A 22,095-nucleotide genomic window follows, 5' to 3' on the forward strand; every position below is an offset into this window, starting at 1 on the left:
GATTTGAAAAATAAATATAAAAGAATAGAAATCATGACACAAGGTTTAAACGAAGGTACTATATATATAGTTTGTTATGATTATATATTTGGAAAGTTTTCTATAATTGGTATTAATTACTTGTTTTATTGTAGTGCACTCTTTAAACATATCTACAGGTAAAATGGTGCTATAAATAGATTATTTACATTACCTTATATGAAAGTAAGTTAAGCATATCACTACCGTAGATGACAGTAGAGACAGATTACTTACCGATATACGTAATATTTTATATATCATGAATAGACACGCAAATGAAGTAATGTTGTTCTAAAGAAAGTGCATGGACTCAAGTACTCGCTGAATCACGTTCATAATTCATTATGCTGATGTTTATTGATTCCATATGGTTGATTTTTAATCAGGTATTTAAGAAACATTTTAACTAATGTGAAAATAGAGGAAAAATAAAATTCTACTTTCGTTTTGTTTAAACTCTTTATTTTTTGGATTTCAATTTGCTGATGATTTGTCAAACATATAACACAGACATTGAAGGAAAAGTGTATTCATGTCACAGTCTACAATTTATCATAACAAACATGCATACATTTCATTTAATTCCAATAAGTAAACACATTGTAAATCAGTGTTTAAAATGATAAGGTCACTTAGGTCAAAATAATGAGGTATTCGTTTTTTTTGTTATTTTTAATTTTGGTAATGCTTATTATGAATTACCATCCACATTCTTCACAGCATGCAGCCTTGAACAATATACAGGGGTCAAGCAATCATCCTGAGTATTTGAATGCTGTATAACGATAAAAGATCTGCCCCCAAAACCAATTCTCCAAATAACAAAAACATTATTAAGATATGGCATACAACAATTATGGACAAGGTTCCTAACTTGGAACAGGTACATGAAAATGTAAATTTGTTAATGTGTTTTTTCCAGTCTCAACCCTTCCCTTTTTCAAAATTATAAGCACACTCACACTTCCCAAAAATACGAGAGTGAGTTATGGTTATAGTTATAACCATCATCAGAAGCCATCCCCATTAAGAAAAGGAAAACAAACTATAGGAAAGGAAAAAAAAAAACTCTCCTCTTATATTTTTTTGTATGGATATCACCATGTTAAATTCTAATACCAAGGTCTAAACGAGACATCAGGTCAGCTTTAATGTTTGATTTAGTAGTAATGAGTTCAGGTGGATAAATTGCATTTGTATTTAAAAAATGGTCGTATAATTAATTCACATGTAATTGAAACACGGAAATTCGGAAACTTAAGGACGAATATCTATCAGATCTGTTCACAAATTGTACAAATCATATAACTTTGTATTGTATAATTTCAGATATTGGTATTCAGTAGTCTGGTGTATTTATATGACATAAAATGTCCAGACTTTTCAGAGAGAAACTTAAGAGCTAAAGGTTTCTGTAGCAAACATACACCTGACCGATATGCTTGTTTGTATGATGTCAATGCATTTATACGTGTTGAATCCTGTGATCGTATCGCAGATTATTCTTCTCGAGGTAAAACAAGTTAATTAGCATGCAGCTTTAAGTAACCAATGAGGTCAAAATTCTGTAAAACACTAGTTAAGGTAAAGCAATATTATCATGATCCCTTAACGGCTTTGTGGTATTTGAATAAAATATTTTTTTCGGTATCGTATTGAAATTTAATGACAAATAAAAGAAAACGCATTCCTATGATTTAAAAAAAAAGTTATTTCCAATTTCTTGTATAATTCGTGGACTCCCTGACAGGTAATGATTGAAGGCAGTTGTAGATCAATATTTCGAAAACGGGGGACCACAAAACCAACGAAATGAGTGGGTCTTGTAAAAGTATTAACCACCGTATATGTAGCTGATTAGGGGAAGGCCAAAAACCCCATCTGAGAGAGATGAGATTTCCGTGTTATTGTTATTTGAGAAATCTTTCCTCTGTTAAACTGAAATTTATGATTATGACTATGTCAACTGCAGTGTTGAACACTTCGACTCACATCACGTCGTACTTCAAATTAAAAGTGACCGGTAGACACGTATACACAATTTGGAAGTGCAAATCACCAATGGAAATAATTTACACTAGTATAAGGTTTTGTATTGTCTTAGTTTTATTCCATATTTGAAAATATGTCGATCTTATATAAATAAATGTATTTCTTATGCCTTCACGTATTTAACAATGTTTCCAAATAATTTTAGGCGAAAAATACGTGATATCTGGTGCGCGTACTACCAAGCCGTGTTCTGTGGATACGTACCAACCTTTTGCACTGTGGGCTAACATAAGCAGTCGTTGTTTATATCATACATCAAAATGCAATGACGAAGGTCAAATTCTATCTCTTAATATTTCAAAAGTAGCTGATAGGTCATGCCAATGTGACCACAAAAACGGATTTCATTTTGTTGTCCAACCGAGAGATCCCTGTAATTGCCTCCCTGTCGAAGAAGATTGCTCATGTTACTATGATCCACACAAAGATATCCATATATCAGGTAAAAGATTTTTTGAATATTTATTTTGATTCACGAAAAAACATAAACGAGCACTATTACATAATAATCATGGTTAGAATCGTAATAAAGCACAATAGTATTTCTCAGGAAGAGATGTTAACACATGACTTGTACACAAAAATTCGACAGTACTTTTTTTCTAGTAGCAGTCCTTAAAGGAAGCCTAATACATGTTTATATACAAATTTGACATCAAGAACGCGAGATATCAGTTAATCTGTACTATGAAATACAATTCGTTCTTTGTGCAAATACAAGAAATATACGTACTCTTAATTGCTGAGACTCCTCTTTATACTTTTTACAAATTAATTTCAGTTTTATATTGTATACTATGTACGTCTTAGCACAATGTAACAGTTATTATATATGAAGTCTTTAAGAGGAAGACACTTGTTTAGATACGCATTATTGGTTTTCCTCATTGTTGAAGGCTGTACTGTTACCTTTAGCTGCTTACGTTCACGTCATTTGGTCTCTGATAGATAGTTTTCTCATTGGCAAAAAAAAACACCTTACCTTATATTTATATTATATGTCTGTAATGTTTTTCACTGTTCTTTCAGTGCGTGTATGTACCACAGGAGAAGCGCACTCGCCGTTCTTATTAAATAGGTAAATAGATATTACTCATTTTGTTCTTTACTGATTAGTATGTTCCTTTAACAATAAAATATAAAAAAAAAAATAACCAATATACTAAAATACAAGGTAGACTACACTCTAATTAATAACATTAACGTTTATATTGTTAAGTAGTTGCAAATATATTGACTACTTATTTTGAAAAAAGATCTCCTCAAATGATCAAAATGGGCACAACTTGCGTTTGTCTAAGTTATGTCCATCGGTACGAGTTTTCCATGGGCTCATGTGCGCCAAGAGAGCTTGACATACTCTTACACGTCGTATTTTGTTGACTTCCCAAATCAGACAGGACATAACAACAAACAGAGAAGCTTAAGTGTACAAAATAATTCAAAATTGACGAAAATACTAAGACCAAGGACAGAAAACAATCCGAGTTTAACAAAACGTACGTGCAGTTTGAATTGAGAAACATGCAGGGTACCAGTCAATGAGACAGAAACCTAACATCCCCTTAAAACATGCAACAACTCCTGGGGTAGACATACATTCTTTAACAATAAACTAATTCTTTACAGAAAAAAGTGATAACAAAAATATCGAACTCCAAAATAAATTCAAACGTGAGGCTCCTAAGAACCAGAATCGTTAACCTGTCAAAAATTAAAATAAAAGGCAAAAACTCAAAAGTTAGTAACACACAACTATAAGGGGTCAGCCAAAGGTTTCTGTTATGATGACATTCTTAAAAATCTTACATACTGATAATTTTTGCTGTTAAAAGTTTCCTATCTATAATTAAATTTTTCAAGATTAGAGGCAACAACTCGATAGTTGGTTAAAAAATCTTCTTTTAAGGGCAATACCCCCTACGGTCACATTGTCATAATTTTTGGCCTTTATCCTTTTCTATCTTTCTAATATAGTTTTTGAGTTAAAAGGCAAACAATGAAAATTAGTCAAAAACCGTCATTTAAGGACTATAACTCATTAAGGACTCATCATTCTGATTTTTGGCGTAAATACGAAATAATATAGATATTTACATTTCGAGCATTTATGCCCTGTCAGATTTCAATATGTTTTATTGTTTTCAAGATATAAGATACTTAATGCATTTTACCCGTATTTACTATTTTTATGTTTGTTGACTGGCGAAAAAAAAAACCCGCGCAATTTATATTAGATACCACCAGCATACCATCAAAAGCAGTCAGTTTCAGCGTAGAAGATCTTTGAAAAGTTTACGATGACGATGGACGGCGACTAATGACGCCAAGTGATGGCAATAGCTCACATGGCCCGGGGATGGGTGGTGGTGGGTGGGTGGATTTAGGGGGGGGGGGGGTGATAGGGTGTGTGTCCATAAAGTCAACAAAATCAAACGCTGGACTATATCAACAAACGATATGAATGGAAAACAACTGTCATATTCCTGACTTGGTACATGCATTGTCCGAAGAAAATGCTGGTTTTATAGCTAGCTAAACCTCCCATTTGTATGACAGTTGTTTAAAGTTCATTATATTGACAAAATTGGGTGAGCAACAGACATTATTGGTTTACGTGACAATAATTGGGATCCAGCAGCCAAAACTGTGTAAACATACATATATACATCACAGACAAAGAACACATCTGACTAAAAAATTTAAACAAACATACTAATAAATCTGACAAAGACGCCAACAAAAATAAGGTTTTTGTAGTTGACAATACATACAGCATAGTAAAACATAATGACAGATACACTTTCCCGATAAAGTACAAATTAAGTAAAATATAAATACATGGTTATACAAAATGAAAACAACACCATAAAAACCTCATGCGTCCGAATCGTACCTCTGGACCCAACCGCATCAGGAACGCCAAAAGCCAAAACCCCGAAAGCTGGATGCATGAATACCGAGCCACGTCAAGATTCATACGAACAAATATATCGTTTCTTGTTCTTAAATATCATTATATACACGGCTTGATAAAGGAATGAGGCATTGACACCGAATTTTGAAACCCAATATATATTTTAGATGACATGTAGATGATTGAGTTTTTAAAGAATTAGGTTTAAAACCTCGCCACAATTTCATGTACCTGTGCATATAGTCTGTGCAACATATTTATCATGGGGGTAGGACAAGCGCTTACCTACGCGTTTGTTGCTTTGAAGATTGATGTAGCACGAGTCCTCATAGAATTATTAAGATAATTATTATTATATCAACGACCTCACAGTCAAAGTTTATTGACGGAGTAAAATTCGTTCATGAATAAACATTAGACAAGTTACTTTAAATATAATTTTATGAATATTGTTATAAAATATAAAAAAATTATTTACAGAGAAAGTAAAGATAATTACACAGAACCATCAAGTTTTCATAACAAACTTGTTACAGGTAAAGCAAATTTAACGATTGTATACTGCATAACTGCACCCGAAAGTGTTTTTGGTGTACACTCAATATTTAATGGTACAACAACTTTTCCATAGGTGCTGTTGACTTATTGGCCATTATTTAGAAAAATAAGGGTTGAAATCTTATCAAATCATTTCGCTTCTTCAAAATAATTAAATGTGAAGGGGTCGTATAAACTGGTGACACTAGCAACCAAAGAAAAGAAAAAAAACCGCAACCGAAAAAGAAGAGAACTATGTTTTTACCTATCATATTGATTTCAACCACGTAATCTAATATTAGGCAAAACTATTTTAACCGGATATAACAACCTTGAATAATAATGTAATGTAAGACGTTGCTATTATCTAGTTTATACTGTAAGTAAATTATTTTGTTTCGTTTTGCACAATGTTTTCTATGCAAATTATAACTTCATCGCCAAGGTTGTGCAAAAATATTAAATAATGGAAAGGAAGATAATGTGTTTCCAAAGATTTCCGACTGAGTATTGATATAAAAGGGCTTATTTTAAAGACATAACTATCAGTAAGAAAATTTCTACCAAAATATGAAAAAAAAAAAGATAAAAAAAAATTCTTGTATGAATGTATATTTGTAACGGCATTAGATAAGTACATGATTGTTTATTATGGACTTTTATGCTTTTATTAATTATTCATTTGATATTTTATTCCAGTAAGAACGCATTTATTTTTTGCTGTAGTTTTAAGTCTGGCTGTTGGAGGGATCGTTATATTCATAGCTGGTGAGTTGACTTGTTTCATTTGAATTTTTTTCAAATTAGATAAATTTTGCAATAAATAATTTTCGCGATCAATTAGACATTTTAGATATTATATGACTTAAAAAAATAAAGATACTCTTCACTACTTTGATTTTCTGATGTTGTGACATCAATGATGAAATTGAACAGTCTTTTATTTGACTTTGTAGGTATCTCGGTTTTATCGTCCATAAAAACTCTTCGTTCTCTGACTGGTAACGTTAACATAGTAGTAGCAATCGACATTGGTACAACATCATCGGTGTATGCATTCAGTATTTCATCTTCTACTGATATACAGTTAAATAAAGCGTGGAATACCGGAAACCGAGGATTATGTTCTCCTAAAACACCAACATGTATCTTATTAAAAAGACAAACTTTAGAACCTATCAACATTGGATATGATGCACCAAAAGAATACAGTGATCACGTTTACGACAATGAAGCTGACAATTATCTATTTGTAGATAAGTTCAAAATGAAACTGTATGGAGCCGAGGTAATTATCCCCCCTAACCGGGGACATTTTCATCTTGATTTGCAGTTCTAGAGGAAATCTTCATATCTCATCGTTTATCATGAAATTAAGAGTACATGACCGAACACATTGTTCGAATACATTTTGAAAAAAGTAGCTGACATCATAAATTGTTAATATGACAAATTATATATTATTGATATGAAAAGTTTTTATACTATGATAGACAAGAAAATACACAATTATTATAATAAATCCAATCTTACGAACGTTTCAATAGTTTTATAGCTTTACCGAAAATTTATTTTCGCTAGCAAGAAGAGAGGCGCAATATACAAAGGGATAGTCAAGCTGATAAGTCGCAAACGAACTGACAATGCCATGACAAAAAAAAAACGAAAATCGACCAACGACAAACAACAGTCTACAAAATACAACATAGAAAATTGAAGACTGAGCAACACAAACCCCACAAAAAACCAGGGGTGATATCAGGTCATCCGGAAGGGTAAGCAGATTCTGTTCCACACCCCGTCGTGTTGCTCATAAGTTCAAACCCGGTGATAAGTCTAATTCCGTAGGTCACATTCGAGGAAAATAGGGCGCGATTGTGGTTAAGGCAATTGGAACATATCCGTCGTCATATGTTAAACAAATATTCCATAACGGTCAATCAAAGTTTGAAATCGACATTTTGAAAAAGATCAGCTATCTGACATACACTTGATTACAAATTGCATATCACTAGACAATTTCTGTTGAAGATAAGTGATTGAAATTTTTCTTTCAAATGAAAAATGTCAATAAAGTATACCTCTTTCTTTTATTTAGATGATAAATAAATGTAAGAATTCAATGTTGTGCTTTTGTAAATTAAAACGAAATGAAAGTATACAATAGAATTGTAGATATGAATAAAAGAGTGAGACGATATTTACCGTCGATTTTCAAGGGGAAAAAATAAAGCTCTCCTAGCAGAGCTTCATTCTTATTTTATCTTGAATGTCTTGGTTATCACTTATGATGATCACATACAAAATGTACCACTTGTTGCAGAATATCTCCGACACAATGATGATAGAAGACATAAAGGGACATCCAGTTCCTGCCATACAAGTTTTCTCAAACATGATCAGTATGTTGAAGAAACGTATAGAATCCGAAATTCCAAATTTTAATACAAATTCCGTTAATTACAACGTCCAGTGGGTATTAACTATTCCAGCTGCATGGACTGATAGAGCTGAAACATTCATGCGTACATGCGCAGAAAGGGTAAGTTTTTATGTAATATTAAATACGAATATTAGTATTGAATTAAATTAAGGAGTAGGTCATAGACAGAGCCTTAAGCTTACTGTCACTGGAGACAAATGATCCAAAAATAAACGTACTTTATTCAAGGCTTCCAAAGAGATAATATCATCAAAATTACATGAGAAGGATGACGAAAATCTTCCCTCTTAAAAGTGGACACAAAAACCCTACCGTGAAAGAAGGATGCTGTTTAGATGTTCCACTTAACATCGTTCTTAAGTTCTTACTTCTATTCTTTGTACAGTAAGAGATGGGCTTAACTGACCATATATATTGGGTTTTGCTCATTGGTGAATTCCATACAGTAACCTATAATTGCTAACATCTACTTCATTTTGACTCTGATAGATAGTTGTTTCATTGGCAATCATACCACATCTGTTTATTTTATATTAAGCAATAATAACAATTTTGCAGTATTACCAAAACTTTTAATTTATACGCTCTTCACAACTATTTTCATTTTTCAATAAAACAAAAGAGTTGGAAGATACCAAAGGGGCATCAAAGTCATGAGTCGAAGAAACCTGACAACGCCATGATTGAAAGACTGACAACATATTCTCAATAATTAAACAGTGCTCATTGTACCAAAATGGAAATCGCAGATAAAATGTTTAAGGTTGAAACGAAGTCGTATTATTAATAATAAAAATAATAATTTATTACGTAAAATAAAATTGTTCGAATGTCCAAAAATTCAAATGTTCACAATGGTCAAACTGGTCTGTGATGGTAAAGACGTCAACGGTAAAATTAAAATAAACGGGTAAATGTTGTGGTCTATAGCCAACAGATTCTGTTGGAACGGAATTGTTTCCTCTACCCACGCCTCCAAGGAGACTGGTAGAATCCGAACTTTCTCTTTCTTTGCTTGTCTTTTTATACTGTTTTATATTTATTGTTCTGGACATATGTTATGGTCATTAATTGTCCGAACGATACACGTATCAGTTCGATTGGATAAGTAGGCACTTTAATATTTGCCAATGGTCAGTTCTGTGATTGTTTAATTCCTCATACGACAATTGGTCCAAAGCATTGTGAAAAAAAATGCTTGTATCAATATCATAAGTTAAGATGACGGTAATTAGTCCTTAGTTACAGCTGCAAAATCAAAACGCTTCTTAGAGTCAGTTTACAAACTTATAAATAAATAATAATGATAATATAATGTATGGTCTATTAATGAAGTACACATTAGTTTGTAAGAATATATTGTTTATGTCTAAATTGTGTTACAAGGTCATTCAAAATATTACTTAGTGTAGAACCACACTGATTCCAACAACAAATAATCCAAAGATGATATCATCAAAATACTGGTCTTTCTGATTGACAACATATTTTATTAGTCGGTATCCAAATGGGTACTAGTTGAACGCCCTACTGACCGACGTGTTTCTGTACTCATATGAAGCAGAATGTGAGTAGACCCTTCACAAAGACAAAACATCATCTTGTCTTGTTTTAATTACATTTTCAGATATATAAAGGATGTCTTGTCATTCAATAAATCGCATTCAGTGCGTGCTTCTATCTCAGTTACCCTGTGAACTTGAGATTAAGAATGGTACAACCGTAATAAGAGGGTCAGCTTCATATCGTGATTTGGACGACCGATACGATGTGTATATGTCTCATCTCACTAGCGATATGTTTCGCGGTTTTTGATCTTTAAATACCAGAATGGTCACTTGATCCGAAAAAAAAACCTCATTGTGTCATTCCCGATTTTTACATTTTGACTGAGTGATGTATGCATTACAGGAGACGCGTACCTTGCCAATGCAACGAGTTCGTGAATTTTCGTTAGTTTTTTAATACCTTGGTTTGTATATTCTTAATGTATTTATAAGATTTGAACATCAGTAAACTACTGTTGCCTCTAACATGTCTAATTTTGCAATCCAGCAATAGTTTTATAAGCTTTGTCACGCAACTTGATAATGATTCTTAACAGATGTAAGCATTAATCAAAGGAGCGTATAAGTAGTTGATGAAAAACTAGATGGAGCTTTTGGCCTACTATGCGGTATGGCTTTTGCTCATTTGTGAAAGCCGTATGGTGACCTATAGTTGCTTACTTCTGCGTCATTTGGTGTCTGGTGGAGAGTTGTCTCATTGACAATCATATCACATGTAGTTTGTTTTGAAATTTATGAAGCCAATGCTTAGTTGCAACAATCGGATATTCCGTAGCAACTTTCAGTTCAATTTTTGTTTAAATGTATTCATCTACAATATCTCTCCATTGTATGAAGAAGCTAAGAAAGTACTTGAATTTGTAATCTCAGTTTTGAGTATCTCGGTTTAGAGCTAGCATCAAACAACAGTACAATATTGTTGGCTACATTATTAGCGGAGTAAACACCTTTTTGTTTCGATATCGTTCCAGTTCAAAGAAATACATATATGTATTTAAACATTCTCCGTTCTGCACTAAAGTTTACTGCAGAAAATTGGAGGTCACAATCCCTATTCATCCTTCCATCCAATAAGAGAGTGCACTTTATTTTGGTCCCTTTTAAAGTAAATGCATAACCTGTCCACGTGGATTTTTTTTTATAAACCTAGCATTTTTAGTTTTTTAACTAGAGGTGATGCTTTCATATTTAATGTCAGAATGAGTTCAAATAAAACGAGAATTGGATTGAGTCAATGTTGAAAATGTACAATGTTATGTGCCATCAAAGTTTGCATGGACATTTTTGTTAACGTGACAAACATTGAATATACAGGTTGGTTCATGATAGATTCAAAGTTTTATTTAAGGTCGATATTCAATAAACTACATAAACACAAGCTCTAGTGAGCTTTTCAAATCTACTGAATAACAAAATGTATACACACATACAAAAGTCATGAAAACACAATAATAAAAAATCAAACCATCGATGACCTAAAATATTTAAATTTTTTAAAATTGCCTATATCGTAAAAATATAAAAACAAAGAACTAACAATACTAAGAAGATAGCAATTAAAAATATGAAGTCGCCATGTATTAATATTACTTTGGTTACTGTGTAAACTTTGATGACGGTTTCGTCTGGAGCCAACGTCAATTTACAAATAAGGAGATGTGGTTTTATTGCCAATGAAACTAGTACAACTATTCAATATAGCGACCAAATGACGTAGATGCACAGCACCGTACGGCCCTCATCAATGACGAAAGCCCATACCATATTGATACATAAAAAGCCCTGAAATGACCAAATGTAAAACAATTCCAATGAGAAAACCAATGGCCTTATTACTGATAAAACATTTAATGAAAAACGAATATGACAAGGAGCAACCAACGACAAGCACTAAATTACATGCTCTTGAATTGGGACAGGTACATACAGAATAAGGCGGGGCTAAACATGTTTACGAGCGCTCATCCATCCCCTTAACTTTGGTTAGTGGTGTCATGTTTTTGATTGCCCTCTTGGTTTTTTTCTAACTTTTTTTAATAATAAATAGTACTTCTGATAACTTTTTTTTTAATTCAACAAGTTATACGTCTTCAGGCAGGAATCGTCAATGACCAAAATGACAACTTAATGATTGTAGTGGAATCTGAATCTGCATCAGTTTATATTCATCATTTATTAAGAGATCACAAGCTAGACGCAACAATTACAGAGTTTCCTAGAAAATATTTGGTAATTGACTTGGGAGGTACGTATGTTTATTGTATGCAGAAATTTTAAAGAGGGTCCACAAAGCTTAATGTCGCAATGAACCAATAAAATTAAGCCAATTAACAGGTCCATGTTCACTGAATGTGACAATATAATTAAAAACTACGTAACTAAACACACTTTCGTTATAATCTACATACCTCTTTATTCTCACAAACCAAATTACAAAGGTATAGAGATAATTATAAGTATTTCAATACAATTACATAAACAACGTACGAAAGTAGTCCTATAATATAAGACTTCATAGGTTCATATCGTTTGCATTCAACGTTTTAATAAAATAATATCCGATAAAAAACGTTGAATGCAAACGATATGAACCTACGAAGTCTTATATTATAGGACTACGTACGAAACTAGATAGAGTCATATTCACCCAGAAAAGTTCAATTTGTTGTTGATCTCATTGATTAGTTTATCCATCTTATTTAGTTCTGAACATGATTTGGAATTCATTAAACCATGAAACTTCATAGTGTTAGGTCTATTCCTATAATGCGATTTCTCTGTTACATTGTATTCAACAGTTATCAAAAGCTGAACAATTAAAAATGTAATGGTATTCATCACCAAAAGCATCTAAATTGCACAATACACATTTTCTCTTTTCTCTTTCAAAATTTTGCTATCTGCCAGTTTCAATTGGTAATTTCATATTCAGAGTTCGAAATTTTTAAAAATAAAGATATCAGTATGTTATCCGAAATACTGAAATATTTTCAAACTCCAAATTATCCTTATATAAACAGTAGTTTAATGCTTTTGGTGATTTCTTGTAGGCTTGCCATCCAATTGTGTTAAAATTGATCTATTAAGTTTTGTTTTACGATTACATGTAATAAAATTGAGAATGGAAATGGGGAATGTGTCAAAGAGACAACAACCCGACCAAAGAGCAGAAAACAGCCGAAGGTCACCAATGGGTCTTCAACACAGCAAGAAAATCCCGCACCCGGAGGCGGGCTTCAGCTGGCCCCTAAACAAAAATGTGTACTAGTTCAGTGAAAATGGACGTCATACTAAACTCCAAAAGATATAAATGAACTAAAATGTTTTGTTAACAAGGAATACGTGATATATAAGAACATGAATTTTCGGATCCTACTTTTGTACAAAGAATTGTTTGCAAGAGCAGAAGGCAAAAGAAAAGCTTTAATTCTTAGAAAGTTTAAAGTTTTTTTTTTTTTTTAGGCAAACACAGCAACGTTCCAATGCCAGTAAAAAGCAATTTGTTAATTAGATTCGTTCACAAACCAATTATATGGGCACCTTTCTTTATAAGCTTAAAGTGGTGACACTAATTAGCATTTCCTCAATTTATTACACACTATATGTTTTGTTTGTACTGGGCATTACATTGCGAATTATTTTTTACATCTGCTATAGTCAGACGATTTTTGTAGGAGGAACAGACGACATAACTGCCCACAGAATTTCAAAACATGGCAATTTGAAAGAAATTTGTAAACCTTCTGGAAGTGGTCATGGTGGGAAAGCAGTAGACAAACAATTGTTGTCCTGTTTAGAGGAATTAGTAGGGAAAAAAGTGATACAATCGTTGGAAAAGAAAGGCAATTTTCTGGAATTATTGGATGAAATCGAAAGCATAAACAATTTATTATCTGCATGTACATCAAAGAAAGGACTACTTTCTTGCAAATTTCCATTATATTTACTGAATGAACTTTGCAAAGAACATTGCGGAAAGGAATTTCAAGAAATATTAAATACTTCGAAGAAGTATAATAAAAAGTTAGTTCTTGTAAATGACAGATTGAGGATTGATCAGGAATTAATTGTTACATTTATCTCAAAAGTAGCTTCTGATATAGTACAAGATATCAAATTTGTTCTGATAAAAGCTAAAACGGACGCAATTAAAACATTTATTGTAGTTGGAGGATTTTCAAATTCTGATGTCATCAGAGACACATTAAAACAGGCTTTTCCGACTGTGCAAATAATTTATCCTCCAGGCGATGTTGATTTAGCAGTTGTAAAGGGAGCAGTTTTATATGGCCAAAATCCTCAATACATCAAACCATGTTCGAAAACAAAAAGCCTTAAATAAGAAACGATATGAGAGAGAGAGAGAGAGAGAGAGAGAGAGAGAGAGAGAGAGAGAGAGTCTTTCATGCATACATGTTGACTAAGTATATATATGTACGACTCGGAGGTGCGATGGTCATGTTGAAGTGCGATGGTCTGCGCCGAAGTGCGATGGTCCTGTTGCTGATGTGCGATGGTATATAAGAAGCGTGATGGCTAGTTGAAAATCTACAGATGTCCAATTAATATGAGAGTTTGATTTTTATTAGTTAGTATATAAATACCAAACATTCAATATTTTGTCCAGTTGCAGTAAAAACCATCTTGCTCCTTGTTCTCATTTACAGCAGCCGTTTACATTTTTCGCGTATTTTGTTAAGTTCTGACTTATCAAGTAGTATTTGCATTCCAAACAACTACCACGTTTTTCAGTCATTGCAATTAGTAGTGATTTTAAAAGAAAAAAATAATCTTTTATCTAGCGTCTATAGTGGTCAATATCTGGACGATTGTATGAGTTACTGCTTTTTTGCCTTAAACTATTTACAAAGTACAATAGAAAGTTACAGTTACGACTGGATATGCAGTTGACATGTGAACATGAAAACATATATAAGCATTGAACTTATAGTTTATGTAATCCATCGCACATCAGCGTAACCACCATCGCACATCAGTAAACTACAACGTTACAGTAACGACTGGAAATGCAATGACCATTTATCATGACTTTTTTTAATTAATAGGAGCCTGTTGTTCAGTGGTTGTCGTTTGTTGGTGTGGTTCATAAGTGTTTCTCGGTTCTTGTTTTTTATATAGATTATACCGTTGGTTTTCCTGTTTGAATTGTTTTACACTAGTCATTTTGGGGCCCTTTATAGCTTGCTGTTCTGTGTGAGCCAAGGTTCCGTGTTGAAGGCCTTACTTTGACCTATAATTGTAAACTTTTTATACATTGTGACTTGGATGGAGAGTTGTCTCATTGCCACTCATACCACATCTTCTTATTTATATATACTCTGGATGTTTTACTTTAAAAAAAAAAACTTAAAAAGAACTTCGAACAAACAAATTGACTTCTACATTTTATAAATGTAAACATGAAAACGTTGAACTTATAGTTTATGTAATCCATCGCACTTCAGCGTAACCAGAATCGCACTTCGGCGTAGCTATCAACAAGATAGCGTCACAATCCCACAATCTCGCAGTTCAGCGTGATCAAAATCGCACTTCAGCGTCAAATCATCGCACATCAGTGTTACCATCACGGTTCGGAGTACCATCGCGGTTCAGAGTCCTACATATATATTTATATATTTATTAATATCATTGGTTTTGTTTTTTTGTATTTCTTAATCATATTATTACTTGTAGAATAAATTGTATACATTCGAGTAAATTAATTTCCATAAAATACAATAACTTTTAAAATTGTCCGTTTATAAATTTTGAAATTATAAAGAAACTAAGGTTTCAACACCCTCAGGCAAAGTTGACCTTAGATGGATTTGGCTATTTTTTAGGTATTTTTTGTCACATAGCTCTTCAACTTTTTGGGTTTTTATACATCCTCGGCTTTCAAATATTCGGCTTTGAGCGTTCCTGATGAAGGTAAATCCAGAAATGCGCTTCGGACGCATGAAAATATTAAACGTGTTGTTTTCATTTTTTATTTGATGGGGTTTCCATTGATTGTCCTTTATTATGCACAAAATGTTATAGCAATTGAAAATATAAATTAAATGAAATATACGTCAACAAAACAGCGACAAAACGACAAAAATAACTTATAGACATCTTGAGGTCTACATATAGTCTTCGACAAGTTTCTGCACAATAAGTCAGGCTTTAAATCGTCCAGGGTGAATAAAATTAGAAAAATCATTATTTGATTGATTGTAGCTTGCTTTAAGTTCAGTGGCAATTATTGATGCATATTCGGGATAATTACAAATTACCAATAATGGGTAGGTTCTGCAAGGTGGGATGATCAAATGAAGGGTGCAAAATTTGGATTACGACTGGAAAATAAAAGGTATGTTGGATGGAGCAGAACTTTTGCCTTCCGCCTTCCAACAGGTCACTAACGAACCCCTCAGAAAGTTGTTTTAAGTGTTCTTTAACGTGCAGAGAGCGTGATACTCCGCCTTCACGAGGCATCGGATTCAACGTCCACATTCCGACCAGACGTGACTGCAAATTTGTATATCCCGCACAGCCAAAAAGACATCCCACTTTAGAATGGATTTTACTGCCGGAATGTGAGCTGTCCAGAAATTACCGTATTTTTATAACCAAGTATACCATAGGGATTGTGACTACATTAAACAGAACATGATAAAAAAAAACTTGACTATTATATTAAAATCTCTCTTGGGCAAACACTTTTGGCCATCGTGTCCAATGTCATTCGTGAAATAAATAAATATGTGTTTACCCGTCCGCCCGTCTGTTAGTTTCAATTTCCAGATATTAACTTTAATACTCTTTATTGGATTGCATCCTAATGGGATATATGTTCACATATAATGAGAGGATGATCAATATTGATTTCGAGGTCACAATGTCAAATGTCAAGGGGTCATACTTATTAGATAAAAGCGACAGTAGTTTACCAATGTTCAAATCTCGAACATCGATAAAGAAGAGAAATATCAAGCTGTCAAACAAAATTGAGGAAATCACATGGACTCCCAGAAGAGCGAAACCTGTGCGTCGACAGGGTAAGCCTCTCATGCTATTCGCGCTCAGTCAACATGTCACCATTGGTAAGATCTAAAATTACAGACCAGACGATTATACTGGTATCTAACGATCTAAAGCCACAAAACCATGTCCGGCAAAAGCATATTGATAAATATAATATCGGTTAACCAATTCGTGATGGTGGCCGTCAACCTTATGTAGTGTCGTTTCAGACCAAAATTTCTGCAGACATATGTTTTACATATGATAAATCAAGTATTACATATAAGATCTGACCTGGATATATTGTCACATACAGTAAGTAGAAAGTCCTCTATTGATTGTAAGGTCATTCTGAAAAGGTTTAGGTCAAAGTTACTAAAAGACCCCAATTTGTGCAAAACGTCTGTTTCCAAATGCTAAGTCAAATACTACACATTGCTAGTTTACTTAGATACAATGGTCACATATATCAGGAAAAAGTTTACCCCCAAGAAAAAGAAGATTTATGTAAGATATTATTACTGTTTAAAATCATTGTACAAAATAATAGTACCTAAAATTAGTTAACAGAAATAACTATGCCACTAACAGCTTCTCCCTTTAAATGGGAGACTTAGGGTAATTAAGCTTGATCACAAAAAATTTTTGAATAAACTTTGATTTCGTCCTCGAGTAAAATATGAGCAAATGTGGCTTATCACTTAACGTGTACATGCCATGAGCAATAATACGGATCCCCCTGAAGGACCATAATTTGGTTTTTTATTCAAAGTTCTATATTCTATTTACCAAATATACTTATTACATAGTTACATTAGGAGTCCAATCTCTTCTTGATGTATCCTGTAAAATTCCGCTAGTTTCGCAGGTAAGTACGGTGACATATATCCTAGGTTAAAACTTTCTATAATAATATAACATCTGCAGTGACACAAAACTTTTTGCCTTATATTTTCTTGCTATGTGCAGAAATATTAGGCATTTAAGTGAGAAATAGTAGGGAGATAAAGGTTTTTACTATAGATGATACAGAATATGTACTTTTTCAATATGCGGATGATACATCATTGATATCAGATGGCTCGCCAGAATCACTCGATGCATCTCTTCGCGTTCTCCAATTTTATGCTGAAATCTCGGGACTTAAGATTAATATAGAAAAAAACAAATGTTATTTGGATAGGTAGCAAAAGACATAGCCAAGATAAAATTTGTGTTAAGTGGGGATTGAAATGGGGCTTCAGCACCACATTTAAGCTCCTTGGAATTACTTTTTCATTTGATCTAGATAGAATGATTTATTTAAATTATAGGCCAGTGTCAGGTCAAAACAGTATCTCACCTCCTTTGGAAAGATTACCATTTTGAAAACTTTGGTCATATCTAAATTAAATCATCTGTTTCTATCTATCCCTAGTCCAGTTGAGAATATGTTACGTAATTTAACAAATAAAATGTATGCATTTATCTGGGATAATAAACCAGATAAGGTCAAGTGAGATCTTTTATGTCAAGATTATTATATTGGTGGTTTAAAAATGCTAAATTTAAAAGCATTTAGACAGGGATTGAAGCTGACATGGATAAGAAGGCTGTATAACTCAAATTCAAAGTGCGTGAGATTAGTCTCTATTGTAGAACAAATAAGTTTATGGAACTAAGTTATATTGGGCCCATAAAAAGGTCATCAAATAAATTTTGACAAGAGGTTTTTGATGCTTGGAAAACCCTTAATCAAATTAGAAAACCAAGATGTATTGATGAAGTTCTATCTTATCTTTGATGCGAGGGAGAAAACATTAAGATTGGTGGTTCAAGTGTTTACTATAAAAACTGGGATAAAGCTGGAATTTGGACAGTGCATGACTTGTTAGATAATCAGGGCAAAATTATGTCATTTCAAAATTTCCAACAATTATATCAATTTAGACCATTTTTTTTACATTATTATGGATGATCACACTCGCTTAAAGAAAGGTTAAACATGATCAATATTAATGTAAAGGTGAACAAAATTCAAACAATGCTACCTTTCAATAAACGTATTTTCTTTGAATCAAAGAAAGGTTCAAAGGACATGTACAGAGTGTTGAATGAGAAATATATTACTTTTGCTGCAAAGAAAAAAATGGGAAAACCATCTTAATATGAATGGTATTAACTGGAAAAAAATCACACTCCGTGTACTAAATATACTAGAAGCACTAAGCTTTGCTGGTTCCAATATAGAGTTATCCATAGAATTCTGGAAACAAATACACTACTTCACAAGATGAAAATAAACAGTAGAAATATATGTTAATTCTGCAAAGAAGAACCAGAGACCATAAAATATCTATGTTGGAGCTGTCATATGGTCTCCAGTCTCTGGCATGCACTAAACAACTGGATTTTTGAAATGACAAATATTGAACTGCCTTTGAATATCAAAATTATTCTATTTGGTAACTTTGAAAATATTAAATTTAATTTTGTTAAAAATAAGATTATTTTGCTTACAAAATACTTTATTTACCGAGCAAAATTACAAGACGTATTGCCAAATTAAAATGCTTTAAAAAAATATTTAAAGGAACACATGAAGTCAGAGAAATATATTTCATTTAAAAACCCATCTGAAGAGGAATATAACAAATACTGGAGTCCCTGGGTCCCTACTATAGACTTATTGATAAATGTCGGTTTTTGGTTTAGTAATTTTGATTTAAACACCACAAAAAAGTATTCCAAGAACGAATTAAGATTCCATTGTTATTAGATAATTTATGCTTTACCTAATGTTACACCATTATATATTCAATTGTTGTTTTCGATTTAAAACTTCCTTGCTGTGAATATGCCATTCTGTATACCTTTGTTCAATGTTGTACTAGTCTATTTGTTACAATAAAGCAAATTCGTTATAAAAAAAAAGTATATTACCAAAATTGGACATAATAGTAAAGATTAAAAATGTACAAAGAAAATAAAAAGAACATTATAACACGTAATTAAGATGATAAACAACGTCAGTACCTAGAATCTATATTTCATGTTTACTTGTTTTTGTTTTAATGTCTTTTTGATCAAGTTATGCCATTTCAATTGATATTTTATAGTGTGTTTTTTATGTTGTAATGTTACACTACTGTCTCAGGTTAGGGTGAAGGTTGGCGCCTTTTAAAACGTTTAAACCCGCTGCATTTTATGCAGCTGTCCTAAGTCAGGAGCCTGTTGTCCAGTGGTTGTCGTTTGCATGAGAATTATAGTTATCTCGTACCGCATGAGGATGACACATATCAACTGAGCAATAATGTTTGGGACTTAGTTTTAAGAAATGAAGACAAAGTAACATTATGAAAATATTTTTAGTAAGCTGAAATATATATTTATTTTTTACATGTTTATGTCTTGTAAGATATTTTATTTCTTTCCCGTTTTTCAACATTTGCGTCTGGAAAGTTGAAATGTTTTAATTGAATGGTTAAATTTAAATTAATTATGATAATTGTTAAAATTAAATCAATTAAGGAAATTATTGCCCAGTTACAAACACTACCAAGGGATAATTTCTTTTTGAGTTATATGTTTCAGCACATGTAAATTTCGACCCCAACCGTTTGCCTGGTAAACGTGTTGTCTCCTTGTGAAATATAAAACATATTAAAAATGACTTTCTGCTAAAGTCTTTTATTGATATAAAGTTAAAACCTTCTTACTTCTCACTAGAAAACACTCCTGTCAGGTTTAATTCCTATATATATGTGGATGAAAAATAAAAGTCCCCAAAACATTAACATTGCAGCAATTGCTTTTACAGCCTTTAAGGCTTTGATTATATAGATTAGACCGTTGGTTTTCCTGTTTGAATTGTTTTACACTAGTCATTGTTGGGGCCCTTTATAGCTTGCTGTTCGGTGTGAGCCAAGGCTCCGTGTTGAAGGCCGTACTTTGACCTATAATTGTTAACTTTTTATACATTATTACTTGGATGAAGAGTTGTCTCATTGGCACTCATACCACATCTTCTTATTTATATTCATGTATTATTTGTGAAGTTGATACGGAGTATTTATCAACAAGATCATGGTATATTCCAAAGACGTTCTTTGACATAACCCTGGTTCATCAACGTTCTGCTCAGATACTTGTGACTACTAATACAACTGAAGAATTGTAATGTTTAACTAAAGAACTCACTCGGATTTCACAAACTGGGAATCCCACATATACCCCAACATCATTCAGGAAAGATGAGGTTTTAAAAAATCACAAATTCGTCCTTCTCTCATTCGATATTAACTTAAAAAGGACGATGCCAATCTTTCGTCATTATACTGGATACCTAAACTGCACACACACCATTAAGAAAGATATATAACCGAGTCGTCAAAATGCATTCGACTAAACATATTTTCAAAGTTCTTACAACCATTCTTTCTATAGTAAAGGATGACATTAAGAAATATTTTGATTAGGTTTATTCAACCATCAGTGTCAAACATCTGTTGATTACTAAAAACTATAATCATTGACTGCAATAAGTTCAATAGAAATTTATTTACAAATTTTGCAGTAATATCAAAACTTTTGATTGTTCTTCGCTTAACAATAATATTTCCCATGATCAATTAAAATATTGAATAAATCGCCTCATTAAACAGAGCTATTTCTATATAAGTGTTAATCGTAAATACAATTGCTTGTGTTAGGGAAAATCATGAATAGTCTTACTTTGTGAAGATCTGCAATGATTTCGAAATTGCTCCAAAAGAGTTATAGAGGAGTAACGACTGACAAAAATTGACACTAAATAATTCTAACGGTCACCATCACGATTTGATTGACTGATACGATACATATGTGTCTCTTCTTACTAGCGACATGTTTTTGCAATATTTGATCTCTAGATACCAGAAGAGTCGTCTTATCTGTTTAACCAATTGTGTCCCATTCCAGATTGTGACGTTTTGACTGAGTGGACTTGAATGGCGGGTCAACACCGAGGAAAAGAAGACGGTATTGTAGTACGACAATTGGAACATATTCGTCGTCCACTCTTACACAACAATACCCATATCCCATAACAGTAAAAAAATTGTATTTACCCGTTTAAGTGTGATGATATAGATTATCTGTTTATCTTTTTTTATAATGTAAAAAAAAAGCCCGCTTTGACAGAGTTGTGAAAAATATGAAGGCCACCATCACACATTAATTGACCGATATGATATGACTGTATCAGCACACTTATGTTTTTGCGGTTTTCGATCTTCAGATACCAGAAAAGTCCGTCAAATCAGTAGTTTAAAGTAAAATAACAAAAATACCGAATTCCGAGGAAAATTCTAAACGGAAAGATTCTAAGCAAATGGCAAAATTAAAAGCTAAAACACATCAAACGAATGGATAACAACTGTCATATTCCTGACTTGGTACAGAATGTGTGCTTTATTCCTGGTTGTGACATTTTAACTGAATGTGGATTCCCATTCGGGTGATACATGCATAGCAAGAGAAGCTTATTCTGTCGAAGCTACTGTTCTCAACCCGTTAAAGATTTATGC

At 32.7% G+C, this 22,095-nt stretch overlaps 1 protein-coding gene across 1 annotated transcript; it reads left to right on the forward strand.

Annotated features, from left to right (window-relative positions):
* Positions 1–243: 243 nt before the first annotated feature.
* On the forward strand, positions 244–15,280 carry LOC127726235 (heat shock 70 kDa protein 12B-like). Its single transcript, XM_052233541.1, has 10 exons — positions 244–407; positions 1,351–1,534; positions 2,219–2,515; positions 3,103–3,151; positions 5,471–5,526; positions 6,227–6,295; positions 6,484–6,815; positions 7,851–8,069; positions 11,633–11,783; positions 13,213–15,280. Exons 1-10 carry the CDS (start codon positions 366–368, stop codon positions 13,878–13,880), a joined length of 2,067 nt encoding a protein of 688 aa, XP_052089501.1. The 5' UTR covers positions 244–365; the 3' UTR covers positions 13,881–15,280.
* The last annotated feature ends 6,815 nt before the right edge of the window (positions 15,281–22,095 follow it).

Source organism: Mytilus californianus, unplaced genomic scaffold (genome assembly GCF_021869535.1).
Source record: "Mytilus californianus isolate M0D057914Y unplaced genomic scaffold, xbMytCali1.0.p SCAF_17, whole genome shotgun sequence".
NCBI lineage: Eukaryota > Metazoa > Mollusca > Bivalvia > Mytilida > Mytilidae > Mytilus > Mytilus californianus.